A 17963-nucleotide genomic window follows, 5' to 3' on the forward strand; every position below is an offset into this window, starting at 1 on the left:
AAAAAAATAAAATATAATTTCAAGAGAAAAACTAAGTGCAATTCGTACAATAAATAGGGAAAATGATCAAAAAAAGCTCTCTTTTTTCAAAAATTACCGAAATGGACCAATTATTTAATTATTTACTGGAATGGTCCATTTTTCGCGAAATCGCGTTCACGTCAGCGCGATGTCAGGGTACGCGCCAGGAAATCGCGTTCACGTCAACGCGATTTGCTTATGTGGACACAAATCGCGCCCTCTAGGACGCGATTTCCTGGCATGTACCCTGACATCGCGCTGACGTGGACGCGATTTCACGAAAAATAGACCATTCTAATAAATAATTAAATAATTAGCCCATTTCAATAATTTTTGAAAAAAAACTTTTTTTTGGTCATTTGCCCCAATAAATAATATCATATGAGAAATTGGAAAAGTTGAAAAGATATTTATATATATGACAAGTGATTTGGACGGTTCTGATTGGATGAGTCTTCATCGTTATCTACTAAGATCTAGAACGTGGGATTAAATTCCGCTGTAACCGACTATTATACAGTGTCGTGCCGCGTATATTTTTGAAAAGCAGCACCGCCGGCCGGTTAGTTTTATTTTAATTAATACTATTTCCATTTTTTATTTTGATGTTATAAAAACAAAAACATTTATTTAATTATCCTGAGTTTGTTAATTTTCCCGACTTGACCTTTGTTTTGTATTTTTTAGATATTATTTAATAGTCTTTTTCACAAATGTATTTTTATGAAAAATAAAACTTTTAAGTTATTTTAATTTTCATTTATTTTTATATCATAAAAGTTCAATTTAAATAATGGATAAAAATTTAAACACTTTGGTTCAAATTAATTCTCGATTTTTCTTAATATAAAACCTACAATATCGCATACCCTTATTGTGTGGTCCTATCTTATTTTGATATTTTAAATATCTTTCATGATGTTCCCATTTTAATGAATGGCAGATAAGATTATCAATACTTGAGAAGAGTGAAGTGTCCGCAGGCATTAATCATTCAAAGACATATGGTGCAATAGATGATTTCCAGTTACTACATTCACTTTTCACAAAGAAATTATCATAATCCCTCCCCTAAAGTGATGTGTCATTAAATATGTGAAATGAATAGCATGCTAAACCGTCAAGTACGACCTGAAGAAGTGAAAACACACACATGGAATCCCCCTCTAGCAGCACAATCACCCTTCACCTATGGTGGTACAAAAGGATCTAAGCTATGTAGATACCAAAAGGTGGCGTTGAGGAAGATAGTAGAACAATTCAATCTATTTGAACGGAGAGTAGTACCACTTGAGGTGGTAGGAGGAGATGAGGAAGGGAGGGATTTTGAGTTGGAGCTGCACATGCCCCTCCTTAGGGTATGGAAGGTATTTTTATGAGTTTGACCTATTTAGACCATGTGTCACCTCTTGATAAGCTTGTTAGTAAGTGATGGTTATTTTGTCAAGATTTGATTTCTCAAGTCCCGACGAAACAATGCTTGTGGCCAAAGAGGTGTAGCCGGGGAAACTAATTAGGCGGAGCCATCATCCTAGAATTTGCTAAGACAATTCTAGCTGTGTTGATACCAAAAGGTGACATGGAGGAACATGTGGTGGATATTGAGGACAATTCATCCTGTTTGGGCGGATAGCCGTACCACTTGGGGTCATAGTACGATGGGACTTTGAGTTGGAGCTGATGAGCAAGTCTCCTCTTTGGGAGTGAAGAATATGTTTTTATGGGTGAACACCTCTTGATAGAGCCTACTAGTCACTTTCATGGTACCTTCGTTAGGTCAGTAGTGTAGAACATGCTCGTAACAAGTAATAGTTGTCTTGTCAAAAGTGGTTTGATTTATCATGTCCTAACAAAACAATGTTTGTGTCCCGAAGAGAGGAAGAAGGGGGAACTAGAGGGGTGTAGCCACCATCCCATTGTAACAAGCTCATTTCAAGCTTGTTTCACCAGAAAAAAATCTCATGATATGCTTATGATGTCAATTGGACCATTATAGGCTAGCATATTTGTTTTTCATCTCATTTGAGTAATAATCGACACTAAGGAAATGGACACATCAAAGTAATATTTATGATGGAATTAATTATGAATGTCGCTGCATCATAGAAAAACAATGAAACACAAAGAGAGAGGCATTAACTAACATTTTCTTCTGTGCATATTTATGTAACAGAGATTCATCATGAGCTTCTATATGTATCAGATGCATGCATTTTATTATTTGATTAATATATGCTCTCAATCCTAATACTCTTCATACATTTAAAATAAAAAAAATGAGTAACTCTAATTCATGTGCATGATAATTAGGGACAGTAAAGATTCATTCTCACATATAATTACACAAAAGCTACCAATATAATATCATATTTAAGTTTTTTATGATTCTCCTACTGGAATATTTTATTTCGAGTTAAGAGAATAAAGTCAATTTTCTAAACAGTAAATTGATCCAGGGATTTCTTAGGTAGTTTCACCATTTATAATCACACAAAGGCTACCAAGATAAAATCTTCAAGAGAAAATGATTGTAAATGAAATCAATAACATAAACACAATTCCTTCAAATTTTGATAATCACAACAAAAAACAAAATGCCAAAATTAAAAAAAATTAATGAAACTTCAAAAAAATAACAATTATAATCAATTTCCTCATTATAATAATAAAAAATTCAAATAAAGGTATCAGCAATCTTCATCATATTCATGAGGAAAAATAAATAAAATAAAAGGCAATTCAATTATTAAAAGAGCAATACAAACTGTGAATCAAAATTGCAGGAATTCTTCATAACGATTATTAAGAAAAAGGGAGCTGTACAATTTTATAATACAAAAAAGAGGGACTAAATTTGCAATAAACTTACAAATCAAACAAGCCCTGAAACTCTGCTCTCCTCGAACAACAAGGACCGGAATTGCAATTATCTTCATTTTCAAATCGAACCCTCGTTCTACAAATTGGGCAAGCAGCAACTTTGATTAACCAACCATCCAAACACTTCCTATGGAACAAATGGCCACACCCAACGAGGCTTCTACACCATTGACCTTGCCTGAACCCATCTAAGCAAATCACACAAGAATCCGAATCCGACCCGACGGATTCCGTTTCGTGAGAGAATCTGAATTGGGGAAGCTTTTTGAGCTGTTTCGAGGAAAACCCAGAGGAGGGATGGAGATGGTGACGACGGTGGCGGTGACGGCGGTGGCGGAGGAGAAGAGGGAGGAGGAGGAGGAAAGAAGCTAAAGGTAAAATGAGGAAGAAGAAAGAGATGAGAAGCATCATAATTATGGCTTTTAAGATCAAAGACAGGAACTTTTCCTTCGATTTCGACGGCGTCGACGTTGAACCACCGGTTGGGGAGGATTGTGGAGGTAGCGGCGGCGGCGGCGGCGGCATGGTGGGGTTTTTTTTTTCTTTTTCTGGGGATTTTGAGATTGAAATGGTAAATGTGAAAACTGAGAAATTATTGGAAATAAAAGAAACGAACTTTAAATATAAATTTTAAAGGGGCTAAAGATATGGTCAAACATTATTTTTTAAAATTTATTTATTTATTAATTTATTAATGAAAACAAAAAAAATATTTATTTATTTTGCGCTCATTGTTTTAGGAAATTAGAATTATAATTTTATTTATTTATTTATAACTGTTTTTTGGTTTTTTCCTTCTATTTTTTTCCTATGGGCTTTTTACTTGATAAGTGTTGAAAAGTGTGCCTTTTCTAGGATAGAGATGAATATTTTTTTAGGCATTATACTTAATAATTTTTTGTATAATAATAAATTTAGTCTTTAATGCTTACTTCTTTGATCAATTTGGTCCTTACTCTCTCTCTTTTTTATTAGTTTGGTCTTTAACCTTCAAATTTTAGTCAAATTGCTTCTTATAATATGGAAAAGTTTATTGATTCCTAAAAAATTTAATAACACTAGCGCGACAATTCGAGTGACAGTTTACATGTACTTCATAAAAAGTAAAAAAAAATCTTTAAAAATGTGACAAAATTCAAAACATTCATAAAACTTCTTCAAATGCTATCCATGTTAGCAATGAAGTACAAGTAAACCGCTACGTAGTTTACCATGTCAGTGCCATTAAAATATTAACAGTTCAATCAATTTTTTAGTAAAAAAATAAAGCAATTTGACTAAAAATTTAAGGTTGAGGACCAAAGCGATCAAAAAAAAAAAGAATCAAGGTCAAAGTGACAGAATGAGTAAACATTAAGGGCTATATTTATTATTATGCCTAATTTTTACAACTTTCAATATTCGGTAACTACATTCAAGGGCGAAGCTAGAAATTTTTTTGGAGAGGCTGAAATTAAATTAATTTTTTTTATGAGAGCCAAAATGTAAATCTTATAGTTGTAAGCTTAAAACTTTATAATTTTCAGAAAGGGTCAAAATATAATTTTACTATGTATTAACTTATAACTCTTTAGATTTTAGAAGGGTTAAAACACAAATTTTCTATTTTGGGAGCTAAGGCTCTAGTGGGTATACTTTAAATATTCTTTTTGGAAAAATGAAGGTATCATCCATGTCGGTTTTAATTTATTTTTGGATTCATGGTTTATGGAGATAAATCATTTTGGTATTTATAGCGTTGTCTCTTCTACTCTTTCCTTGAAATTCCAACATAATTTGCCACTATACCCAATATTTATGGTTAAAATATACCATAAGTCTCTATACTTTTATTTCTAGTAATTTAGTCCCTTCACTTTTTAAATTTTAAAATTTAGGTGCCAACTGCTAACGTTATTAAAATTATTTTATTAAATTCAACTTCATTACAACATTTATCTTTTAGTTACATAACTACAAAGTGCGTATTTTTTAGTTTAAAATGTCACACCAACAAATTTAATAAAAAGAAATTAATTGGGTTGACAATTGGACCTAAATTTAAAATCTGAAAAGTAAAAGAACTGAATTCTCAAAAATAAAAATATATGGACTAAATTTTAAATTTATAAAGAGTATTATGAGGGTATATTTTAAATATAAAAGATAAGAAAAGGACGTCTTTTCTTACTTTTTCTCCCATCATACTTGATGAGCATATTCTTCACTATTGATGGTAAAGATTCCATTTGCTTTGGATGGAATCAAGAAGTTTGCAACTCCATTGAAAGTGACATATTTTTGGTTAATTTTTATAAATGGTCCTTACACTATTCATTTTTGTAAATTTAGTCTCTTTATTATAAGTTGGTCATTTCTAATGCTTTAGGTTACGAAATGTGTATTTTCAACTCTAAGAAAAAAAATTTCATTAATTTTATCAAATAAATTTACGTGATTTTCTTTAAATATGTAATGATGTGGTATATACATCGTAACAATTTTTGCACATTAAAAAAAAAGACAAAAAAGAATAAAAATGCATAATATTTATCTAATTCGTTCATTTTTAGTCCTTAAATTTCACTCTTCACTTAAAAATTAGTCATTAAATTCATTAAGTAGAAATAAGATGGCCTTTTTCATGAGTATTATGTGCAATTATCAAACTGATATGACATTACACATGTGATAATATGTCTACCGCATAATATTTTGAAAATATCATAATTTAACATATAGTATCTGGGTCAAAATTGAAATTTAGAATTTCAAAAAATTATGCAACTTATGCCAAAATATAACTAAAAAAATTACATGTCATTAATGCCAACAAATTCGTCGACCAAGTTCAGGATATTAGTTAATGTCACATCAGCAGTTTCACGTCCACGTCAGCATTTTTAATGGTAGAAAAGTAACACCGCTATCAGTTTGGAGTAGAATTTGTAAATCAATGTGGTAAGAGCATTCAATTTTTCAAAATTTTAGTAGATGGACTAAGTTTAAATTTTGGAACAACTACTGTGCCGGGCAACAAAATTAGACCAATTTATTTGACATGCCGGGTTATTTGGCACGCAGTATTCATGCACCGTTTCAATATTTCATTTTCACATCGTTTACAATACAACTAGCAGTATTCAAAACCACCCGGAAACTATAGGACTTATCCTAAGATAAGTGACGGATATTTTCGGGATTTAATTAAATTTTAAAAAAATTTGAGGGTTTTAATTAAAATTTTAACTGTTTTCAAGGGTGAAGCCAAACAGTTTTTATGGGGATTGAAATTAAGTTGTATGTTTTTAAAAGAGTTAAATTGCAATTTTATCATTTTAATATTTTGTATCTTTATAATTATTAAAGGATTAAATCAAAGTTTATCATTTTTGGGTGTTAAAGTGTGATTTTACCATATATTAAATTAAAATTTTATAAATTATAATGGGTCAAAATTTAAATTTCCCATTTTAGGGGGTCGGGGCCCTGCTAGCCCCCTAGCATTGCCCTGACTATTTTGAAGGGTCTAATTAAACTTTCCAAAAGTTTTGGAGACTTCATACGAATTTCCAAAACTTTTTGTGGGGCCTTATTCAAATTTTCAAAAGTTTTGAAAGACGTAATGAAATTTTCTAAAAATCACAGGGGCGTAATTAAATATTTAAAAAAAATTGGGGCTTTAATTAATTCTTTTTTAAAAAAAAGCTTCTTTAAGATTTTTTTTCTAAATATTTAGATGGTCTAATTAAAATTTTCAAAAATTCTGGAGACTAAATAAGAATTTCCCAAAATTTTGGTTGTGTCCAAATTCAAATTTTCAAAAGTTTTGAGGAGCGTAATGGAAATTTCTAAAAACTATGAAAGGCTTAGTTAAGGTTTAATGATAATTTTCTAATTACATTTAAGAGTATGATTTGAAATAGAGTTAATAATTTTAAAACAAGTGGTTGAGTGCAATTGTAAGACATATTGTACTTCTAAGAGAAAAATGTAGGTTCGAAGTTTGAAAACAACATTGTTGAGAAGGGTAACCATGAATCTCAAATATAAATTGTAAAATAGATATGCATAATACTAAAAATAATAATTAAAACATGAAAAAAAGATATTATATATTTAAATATATAAATGTATTAAAATTTAGACAGGATATATATTAATTTTAATGCAACATATGCCTTTAGCACGTATGCATTCGATTCAGCAGGTATAGGACAAGCACATCAAACATAAATTACTGTTTTTTTTTTAAATTTTAAAACATAATATTTTACCGATTAAGTTTTAACTCGATTGATATAGATATTAGTGTCAATATAGGAAGATATGAATTTAAGTATACTGAAGCGTATTGTCTTCTTATTTATAGGTTAGACAAAAACTATAAATAATTTTAGATATTATATTACATGATCAAAAATTTATAATGAAAATCTTAAAAATAATTTTTATTTGTGTATTAAAATATATTTCTTAGTCTTATCCTTAATGGAATTTAAAAACTTATCAGCTTTAAGGTGGGTGTGAATTTAATATGACATTGACATTCAAATGATGTATAATAAGATATTTTCTTATATTTCGTCGAAAACGTATTTTGTAAGATGCGTTTTTATTTTATTTTTTAAATTAGTCTATTTCTTAAAATCTTAATTATTTTCTAAAAACATTGTTAATTTGCTTTAAAGAGACAGGCAAGGGCCTTGGTCCCCCTTGACTCGATGGGAAAAATCATTTTGTGGCCTCTTTCCAAAATTAAAAGATTCAATTTAGTTATTTTTAATTTTTAATTAAATGATAAAATTATAATTTTAGTCCTTTTGAAAAGTTAATAATTTAATTTAAACTTTTTTAATACAAAATTTTTAGTTTTTGCCCCCTCAAATTTATAACCTTATCTCGCCCCCCTAAACAAAATTTTTAGCTTCACCCCTGGGCTCAACTATGAGCATTAAATTTTACTTAAGCTCACTCGTATTTGTAAATAATTAATTCTAACCCGTTTTAGAATAACTTATTCTAATTTTTAATTTTATTACAACATTTACTAATGTGATATAAGATATACTTAGAAAATTGGCCGAATTAGCCCGTGCTCTGACTTTAAATGTTAGAGTCCAAACTTTGCTTATATTTTAATCAGATTTATTTCTCCTCAAATTCATTTTCCGAACATAATATTTTTGTCTAAGACATCTTAAATATATAAAGATGAAATTTTGGGCAGAATAAATCTGATTTCAAACACCTATAAAAAAATAGGCATAATGACTTATTTAGCCCTTTAACTTTATAAAAAAGTTATTTTAGCGATTCATTGAATTTTTTGCCTCTTTTAATCTATGAACTTGCATTGTTTATCAAATCAGTTAATATTTGTTAACGTTGCTAATGTGGCAGTCCACATGAATGTCATATTTAAATTAAAAAATATTTGAAAAAATTATAATTTTTATACTTTTAAAATAGTTTTAAAAAATAATTTTTATAATTGTTTTAAAATTTAAAATTTAAAACAATTAATTAATTGTTGATATGGAATTCATATGGCAATGCACGTGCATGTCAAGTTAACAAAGTTAACAAGTGTTTAATTTTTCATCAATTTTGGAGTGATTTGACAAATAATGTAAGTTTAATTGTTAAAAAAAAGCTAAAATAATTTTTTATATAAAGTTGAAGGGCCAAATAAATCATTATCCCAATATTTATTTATTTATTTATTGTCTTAATATACATACAAAATCGTCAATGTAAAGATTCAAACACCTTTACCAAAGGACAAATGACTAAACATCTGTTTGTATAAGACTCAAACACGTCTATCAAACGACAAATGAGGTTCTCTTAGTGATGACAAAAAGGAAAAACTTGGAACCCACGGGTTTCGACTCGACCCAACGTGATAAGGTTGATTTCTTTTAAAAAAGTTTGGAGGTGGGGTTAATTTTTCAATTAGTCAAGTTGAGATGAAATTAAGATCGAGTTTAGAAAAAAGTTAATTTATCCCGAGATAATTATCAAAATATTTTAATATTTAATCTAGCATAACTATATTTTCAATGTGCACTGCGACAAGAATAAAGAGAAAATAACACAGGTTTTGATTTTCTTATATTTGTGAACCTTATCTCAATATATAATTAATTTATTTTTAAAATTTAATAAATTAAGTGATTTAAGTCTTATCATAATCCGAAATAGCAGCCTTACTCTTGTACTAGAAACTAAGTTTTCTTCTTAAAAATTTAGTTGTAAATCAAGCAATACTCTCAACGCACTATCAATTACAAGTTTCTCGATGGACAGATAAGTGTTAAAAACTATCAATACAAAACATATACAAATCTTTCTGAAATATAAACCATCAAAATTTATTACCGTACTAGATTAATTGCAATTAATTCTCTAATTAAAAATTAGCTAATCAAGCATATAGAATATCCTAATATAACCCATTATACTCGGACAATATTGGGAGAACCTTTAATGTAGGCTCGAGATACATTGAGTCAAATGAATCGATATTTGAACAGTCATATTTGAAATTATATGTATATTATTATATACTTAAAATTCTACATTGTAAAGCTTTGATTGTCTAGGTGATTTAAATGCAGCTATATTGACGCATTTTGTTGAAGAAGAAAGAATCACTAGAGGTGATCATGTGCGGGCTGGGTCCAAAAAAATTTCGGCCCGTATCCTAGGTTCGGCCCGAAATATGAGCCTGAAATTTTGTCTAGGCCTGGCCTGAGAAAAAATCCTAAGCTCGAGTTCGGCCCTGCCCGGCCCGACCTATTTTTTTAATAAACACTAAAAATTTATTTAGAAAAGTATTTTAAAATATTTTAAAATTTAAAAAAATAAAAAAGATATATTTATTATATTCGGGTTGGGCCGGGCCGGGCCCGGGCAAAAAAAGTGGTGCCCGAAGCCTGGCCCGTTTTCTAAACAGGCTCATTTTTTTGCCCAAACTCATATTTCGGGCCTATATTTTTACCCGAACCCTCCCATATTTCGGGCGAGCTGTCGGGCCGGGCCGAGTCGGGCCATGATCACATCTAAGAATCACATATATCATTATCACTTTGTATTATTTTTATTTCGTAATTAATTTATAGAAAAAGTAGTTAAATTTTATTTTTGGTAAAAGGCTTCTTCTCAATTATGATATCGAGTAAATTGATCTCTCTAAAAGAATTGGAATAATTTTAATTTTTCTAAAATTTTTTATAATTAAAGCAAAAAACAGAAACCAAATTGATTAAAATTGTAAAGATTAAGCGCTTAAATTTATAATTGTAATTAATTTTTAAAAATAGAAAATGAGCCGATTAAAAAGTGGATAGACCAATTTAACTTAAAAGATTATACAAATGTTGTAAAAAAAGGTGTTTATTGGAGTGAGCCCAAAAATTAATTCTCCACATTCGATAGACCCATTAAGGGGTAGATGTTGGCTATGGGTTTTAAAGCTACTCAATACTCAAGGCAATAATTGAACTCTTGACCACTAGTTAAGGTAGGAGAGACCTTTGTCATCTCACCTAACTCCCGTGATTATGTCATGTATTTTTAAATTAGGCTAAAAATTAACGAAAACAAAGGAAGGATAAACTTTCTAGTTTCTTATAAAGATATAAACTATTAAAGTAATAAAATTATATTTTTAACTTTCATAAAAATTATCAAAATAATTTTCTTCTTAAAAAATATTACGTAAAATCCTGTTATTTGTTGGGTGTGAAATTAAAGTTTTAAACCAATGTAGTACCAGCCATGTGGCCCTACACTTAACAATAATCAAACTAGTTGTCCCTTCCTAATTATTCTATCTTCTAGTACCCTTTTTTCATTGACATTGAAAATTTTAATTAAAACTTTGGATTGCTTAATTTTGAAAATTCCTTGGGATGCTTAACTTGATCATATCTTCAAATTTTTTAAATAAAAAAATATAAATTTAAACAGATATTAAGATTCATATTCAAATCGAACTAGACTTAAACAATTTATATTACTCGGTCTGAACTTGACCCACGAACATTTCTATGTAGATATGAGGTTATATATATTATTTTAAAAACTATAATCTTTCATTCCATGTTGTGTTTATATTTGAAGGCTTGACAATTATTCCTTATCTTTTTTTCTTTATTTTTCATTTTAAATGCATGTGAAAGCTCTTTTTCTTAAGTAATTTTTTTAGAAAATTAAGATAATTCTTTTTGAGAAGTCTATATTCACAAGTTTGTGAAAAGCATGCTTTACTTTATCTATTTTTATATGCCATTGGATGCCTTGCTTGGGGAGAAATTTGGGGTTTAATTAAGTTATCCATTAAAAAAATTTGGTTGAGGGGTTTTTTTCTATAAATTTTTTTGTATGCCCTAACCTTTTGACATTTTAGTTTTGTATATTAGAGCTAATATTTGACAAAAGGAGTAAAATAAGAAAAAGAAAACATCAAATGGGACCAAAAAATTGTTAATTATGATTTGTTCATGATCCGGTTGTTTGGGTTACAACTTTAGTCCATCAATCTAAATAATTTTTTTTTGTTATTTAAAAAGTAATAAAATAATTTTATATTAACAATGGTATATTTTTATAATCAAATCTTAAATAAAAATATAATTTAAAATTACTTTAGTGAGTTAGATTGACCGGAAGTTAAATTTTTTTTACTTAAAACCTAATACAGATAAAGTAAGCTATCCGCCAATTAAGTCATAACTCGACTGGCTGAACATTATTGTCAATGCGGGAGTATTGTGGGTTTGAATGAGTTGAAGCGCATTATCCTCCTATTTATGGGTTGGAAATGGGCTATGGATAGTTTTAGATATTGTATTAAAAAAATCAGAATCTGGATTATTAAAAAAAAAAACCAAACTCATGCAGAGTTTAATTCATTTAAAAATATTGTTTCTCACTCATTAAGTCTTAATTAGGTTATCTCTAAATTACTCGTTTGAAACTTTAAAAGGTTTCTAGAAAAAGTTGATGGATTTTATTTGGTTCAACAACTCGTATTCTTTTGTTTACTCTTATTTATCTAACACATAATTTAGTAGTTAGATTTGGTGTTTGTATATTTTTTTATATGTTATAATTATATTTAAATTATTATATATTTATATAATATTTGATATTGTTAAGGGGAGGTATAGTTTGTTCTGGGAGAAGTATTGAAGTGTCGTTTGTCGGGAGTTAATATACTTCTCAATGGTAGAAGTATTGTGTTTGGAGTGTCTGTGCTCGATTTTATCCCTAGATTTTGACTCTCTACTCTAGGGATAGCCGTTGATGGATTCACATAGTGGGAGACCTCTCCCACCAAGAAAATATGAAAATTTGGTCTTGGTGGGGTTCGAACCCATGCCTTTATATGTAGAGATGGCAATGGAGCGGAGTGAAGGAGAATATTGCTAAATCCACTTTTGTTCCACAATTGGTATGTTTTACTCCACCACCCGTCCCACTCCACTATGGACATATAATATTGAAAATCACTACCACCTCTATGGATATTGGATGCATCCATCCTCATCCCACCGTAGATCACTTTATTTTAATTTTTGCTACTTATTTTTAATATTTTTAAAACCAAGTAAACATTTAAACATGAACTATATGATTTTTTTTTCTATATTACGTTATTACATTTTTACCCTTATAATAGTTTATATATACAAAGATAAAACTATAATTTTATATAGTGGAGCGGGTCAGGGTGGGACAAACAATTACAATAATCGCTCCATACCCACTATCAAAAAGAAAAAATCCACCTCATCCCACCTCCCACCCATTTTTCAAACAAAAATCCGCTCCATTTGGAGCAGATCGATTTGGAATCTATTGGGCAGTTCGAGTTTTGTCATTCTACTTATATGGCATTAGTGGCTAAGAATGATACCATCTCAACTAATTGCGAGGCGCTCCCACTTCGGAAACTCGTCGAGGGCTCTTCACGAAATCAAGAGACAAAACCCGAAGATAAAATCGAACACAAACACCTTGAACACAATACCTCTATCATTGTGGGGGTTCGTCAACTCTTAACAAACGACATTTTAAAAACTTATCCCAAAATAAGGCCAACCTCCCCTCAACAAATATATACTAATTTATATTAATAAATTTTAATATGTTGTCGTATTATTTTATAAATTTGGATTAACAACAAATTTTTTTATTTAAATATAATAATAAAATATATTTTAATAATCTAATAATTTTCTAGCAATTTCTACCTTTAGAGCAAAAATGACAGATATTTTGATACTGTGACCCAACTTTCATGGCTAAGAATTGCAAAGGAGCACAGCATGCGTATTTTAATATAGTTGTCTTTGTCTCATTTCAAAGAAAACCTCGTTTTGCATGCTCATATATATACATATATTATTCACACATCTTTCCTCATTAAATTAGAGTATAGTTTCAACATTTAGGGTCAGAAGTGAATCTAGAAGGAGCAGGCAGGCCAGGGGGTTAGCACCTAAAGTGTAAAAAAAAATTAAATTTTAATTCTATTTCTTAAAAAAAACAATTAATTTCGTCCCTGAGTAATTACAATGCTAATTGAGCATTAGTTCGATTGGCATTAGCATTGTTGCTAGTGTAGGAAATCGTGGGTTTGAGTGCGCTGAAACACATTATCTTTCATATTTTAGTCCCTCTGTGAATTGGAATGTAATTAACGTAATCTCCAATTATATTTAATTCGAGACGCCACATATATAATTGCAACAATTATACCCAAAAGCCTAAAATGGAATTTCCATTTCCATCTTGAACGTTTAAATTTTTAAAAAATTTATATTAGTAAATATAAAATTACACTTTGAACCCTTAATCCTTTAAAAATTATATTTTTACTATAATAAAAATTATAATTTAATTTTGGATCCACCCCGGGAACTATATTTAAGTAAGTTTATACTTTAGGAGTTGGTGAATTAAAAGCAGGAAAAAAAAAGAAAATTGAATATAAAGTATAATATAATTCAAAAAATGTAGTAAAAATATTTCTTGCTTTCTCTTCTTTTTGTAGTGCACGAAATCCAGAAATATGATTTCATTTCATAGTGGAGACTTCTTTTCTCCTAAAAATTGGTGTTTTTGTTTCCATCATTTACTTCACTTTTTAGACAGCATGCCAAAAAATACATCAAATAATGCCAAAATGTAATTTCTTCAATTTCTCTTCACCCCAAATAATTATGGATTTGTTTTTGTTTTCAAACATGTATGGTTTAATTATGATATCAGTCCCTTTACTATTATGAAATTAGGGATTTATTCTTTTTGATTTGGCATATTTTGATCCTTTGATTTTATCATGTCTAAATTGATAACCATTTTACTTAGTTAAATGTCACGTGACTAAAGTGCAGGGACTAAAACTGATAAAAAATAATAGGGACAAAAAAATAGTGACTAAATCCATAACTTATGAAGAGTACAAGACTAATAATAGAGCCTAACAGATTTAACTATAATCATTTTGACCTGGATTGTCAATAAAATATAAGGATTAAAATTGATCAGATTAAAATAAAGGGATTAAATCAGCAATTTATGCATAATACATAGGCCAATAGTAGAATTTGATCGTTATCTATTTAAATCTATTAATAACATAGTAAAAAATTTAAGAGAACACTCAAGAACACAAGAAAGTAATGGTTAAAGGCTTAAAGCCCATTGTTGGCACCCCAATGGGTTTAAACATTTATAACTTAACTTTGTAAAAGAAAAAAAAAATCCTTTGGAGCCATGGTTAAAACTTCTCTCTAGGCACGAAGCGAAAAGCTTATTTTTGGGGGTCAACATTAAATTATAAAATTTTAAAGGGGTCAAAGTATAATTTTATCTTCGTATATATTTGTTATTTTAAAATTTTAAAGAGATTAAATTGAAATTTTTTCATCTTTAAAAGGTCAAAATGTATTTTCACCATTAAATCAACTTATAATTTTAAAAAAAATTAAGAGACTAAAATAATAATTTACCATTTTGGGGCGGGGGTCAAAGTCTTGCCTACCTCTTGGCCTTCGACACCCGAATGAAACGATTTCAAATATTGTCATTCCCCTTTCCCCTGCGCCCAATATTGTAATGATAAAAAGTAGGTGGATTTTTTCCTACATTTTAGCATAGTAAAGAGACTAAAACAATAATTAAACCAAAAAATATTGATTAACTCTACACTATTTAACCACTATTTGGTAGACTTATTATTATTGCTACCAAATTTTTTTAAAATTCTCCTTCTAGTCTTCTACCACCACCTTTTTATTTCTACCCTTTAAAAACCACATATTAAACTCTCTTTTTCTCTCCCCCTTTTTGGAACACAATGGAACCAATTTTCCATGAAACCAAGCAAAGAATGTTGGTCCAATATCTTTCTCCATTAGAGCAACCACCACCTTACTTTCCTCCCCAATCACCACCGCCATTACAGCCACCACCACAAAGCTTACAGTCCAATGGTTCAAATTTCAAAAACAAGGTCAGTCCAAGTTTATTGCTTATAATCATAATCCTAGCTATCATCTTCTTTGTTTCTGGTTTGGTTCATCTCTTAATTAGATTCCTTTTAAGACCTTCAAATAGAGAACCCGGTGATTCAGACCATGTGACAGCCCTTCAAGGACAGTTGCAACAACTGTTCCATCTCCATGATGCTGGTGTCGACCAATCATTAATAGATAATCTCCCTGTTTTTCATTACAAATCCATCATAGGCTTGAAACACAACCCATTTGATTGTGCTGTTTGTTTGTGTGGATTTGAGGTTGAAGATAAGCTTAGATTGTTACCAATTTGTAGCCATGCTTTCCATATGGAGTGTATTGATACTTGGCTTTTGTCTCATTCTACTTGCCCTTTATGTAGAGCTAGTTTAATAATTGATAGCTGTTCATCACCACCCCCACCACCGCCGCTGCCACCACCACCCATTGTTGATGATGTGGAAGCCAACCCCACTTTAATGGTGGATGAAAACATTGTGCCTGTTAAGCTAGGGAAGTTTAGAAATGTTGATAATGGCATTGAAGGTTGTAGTGGTATCAACAGTAATGTTGATTCAAGGAGGTGTTTTTCAATGGGGTCATTTGAATATGTAATGGATGAAAATTCATTCTTACAAGTACCAATAAGGACACCATTGAAGAAACCACCGAGAAAAAAGCTTTGTTTGCCATTAACACCTGGTCACCACCTTGCAATGTCTGAATGTGATTGTGAATCAAGAAGAGGGTTCAATGGTTTTGAAACTACGACCACCACCATTGATGATAATGGCAGCAAGTCTATTAGGAGAAGCAACAAAAAAAGCTTTTCAATATCGAAAATTTGGCTTCGAGGGAAGAAAGGGAGGCAAATGGATTCATCTAGGAGGGCCTTTTCGTTTAGGTTGAAGGTGAAGAACGGTGGCGGTGGGGATGATGTGTTTGAGATGGGTTCTTCAAGGTGGGGAAATGGAGGAGGGAGTGAAGAATTAGGGCTTGATGAAGAAAACCAGAGGTGCCATAGCTTAGATGATCATTCACAAGGTAAAACACCATCTTTTGCAAGGAGAACTATGCTTTGGTTAGGTGGGAGACAAAACAAGGTTGTTCATTCGTCCTTTAGCCCAAACATGTAAGGAAAAAATTGTGTTGCTTACAATGTGTTTGAAAATTGATAATAATTAAATTTGAAGATAATTAATGCGAGCTATATGTACGGGTAAATATTGTAATTAGTGAATTGTAATGAAATGAGCGTATTTAGACACCCTTCATTATTACATGAGAATGTAAGAATCGATTGGAATTACAAAGGATAATGATAAATTTAGTTTTTAATGATGCCTCTTTTTGTTATTTTGATTTTATTTCTTTTTTTAACAATATTAATGTGATAATTTATGTGACAATTCACATACTTTATACCAGTTCAAAAAAATATTTAAAAATCAATAAATTTCAAAAAAATATATGCAAACTGTTGCCCAAATTATTATATTTAAAAAAAAGGGACTAATATAATTTTCCTTTCCAAACAAAGTAATTTGATTAATTTTTAATGATTGAGGGAAAAAATTATATAGGAAAAAAAAGAATTAAGGTTAAAGTAACAAAATTAATTAGAAAATGAATTGATTATACTATATTAGCATTGTAATTAATGTAATTATTCTTTAATAATTATATTTTTACAATTATTGTATAGGGTACAAATACAAATCAATATTAACATTAAATTCAGATGTCAAACTTAAACAACTTCTTTTCCCTTCTTAATGTACCAAAATTATAAATTAGGAAAACACACTTTTGATTGCTTGTTTTGGAAGGCAAAATTGCATGATCATGTTGTAGGAAAAAGAAAGTAAAAAGTAATAATAAAAGATAAAAAAAGGGTTCTTTTTAATGATAATTTCTTCATTGTTTGTCTGCTTTCTTTTTGCCCGTTACAAGAGTCTAGAATAATTTTCGGGTCCCTTTGAAGGGGTGATGCAATTACTCGTGATTAGTGTAAAAGTGGTGGTGACAATGAGATTAGATACTATAACGTGAGACAAAAAGAAAACTAAACGCACCACACTAAAAATAAACGCTCATCCAAAAGGACCCAAACATCACAATCTTACAAAACAGAAATTATTACATTTGAAGAAAAGAACTTAACTTGGAACAAATTTGGTGTCCTTTTATGGATTTATTTTTTCCCCAATGAGTAGCTTTAGATTATGTATTTAATCATTTATGGTGCTAACAAATTAGATTTGGACATATGTTGTTGGATGTCTATTTTAGGTTAACCTCAAATAGAGGAAGTGATTATGAAGTATGGACATGGACACTTCTTCACAAGTGTTCTGTTGTCCACCATGTAATTTATATTATATTTAAAATAATATCAATCTAACATCAATTTAACTGAGAAATGATTAAAAAATATTGATTAAAAAAGTTGTTGAAATTCTTATAAAAGTCGTTACAATTGTATTTATAACTGCTTAAATTTAATAACTTATCATATTCGAAGTTGATAATTATTTGAACCAAAAC

At 29.9% G+C, this 17963-nt stretch overlaps 2 protein-coding genes across 2 annotated transcripts; one reads left to right on the top strand and one right to left on the bottom strand.

Moving 5' to 3' along the window:
• Positions 1-2744: 2744 nt before the first annotated feature.
• LOC107928255 (RING-H2 finger protein ATL56) lies at positions 2745-3543 on the bottom strand. The gene has a single exon (XM_041098973.1). The coding sequence runs from the start codon at positions 3424-3426 to the stop codon at positions 2887-2889; it is 540 nt and encodes a 179-aa protein (XP_040954907.1). The 5' UTR covers positions 3427-3543; the 3' UTR covers positions 2745-2886.
• An 11654-nt stretch (positions 3544-15197) lies between these two features.
• Positions 15198-16754, top strand: LOC107928290 (putative RING-H2 finger protein ATL49). The gene has a single exon (XM_016859481.2). The coding sequence runs from the start codon at positions 15257-15259 to the stop codon at positions 16550-16552; it is 1296 nt and encodes a 431-aa protein (XP_016714970.1). The 5' UTR covers positions 15198-15256; the 3' UTR covers positions 16553-16754.
• Positions 16755-17963: the final 1209 nt, after the last annotated feature.

The sequence above is a fragment of the Gossypium hirsutum genome, chromosome D08, assembly GCF_007990345.1.
Source record: "Gossypium hirsutum isolate 1008001.06 chromosome D08, Gossypium_hirsutum_v2.1, whole genome shotgun sequence".
In the NCBI taxonomy this organism is placed as follows: Eukaryota; Viridiplantae; Streptophyta; class Magnoliopsida; order Malvales; family Malvaceae; genus Gossypium; species Gossypium hirsutum.

Bases quoted from the DNA above. Each gene is read 5' to 3' on its own strand.
- LOC107928255 (XM_041098973.1), bottom strand. From the start codon at position 3,426: ATGCCGCCGCCGCCGCCGCCGCTACCTCCACAATCCTCCCCAACCGGT.
- LOC107928290 (XM_016859481.2), top strand. From the start codon at position 15,257: ATGGAACCAATTTTCCATGAAACCAAGCAAAGAATGTTGGTCCAATAT.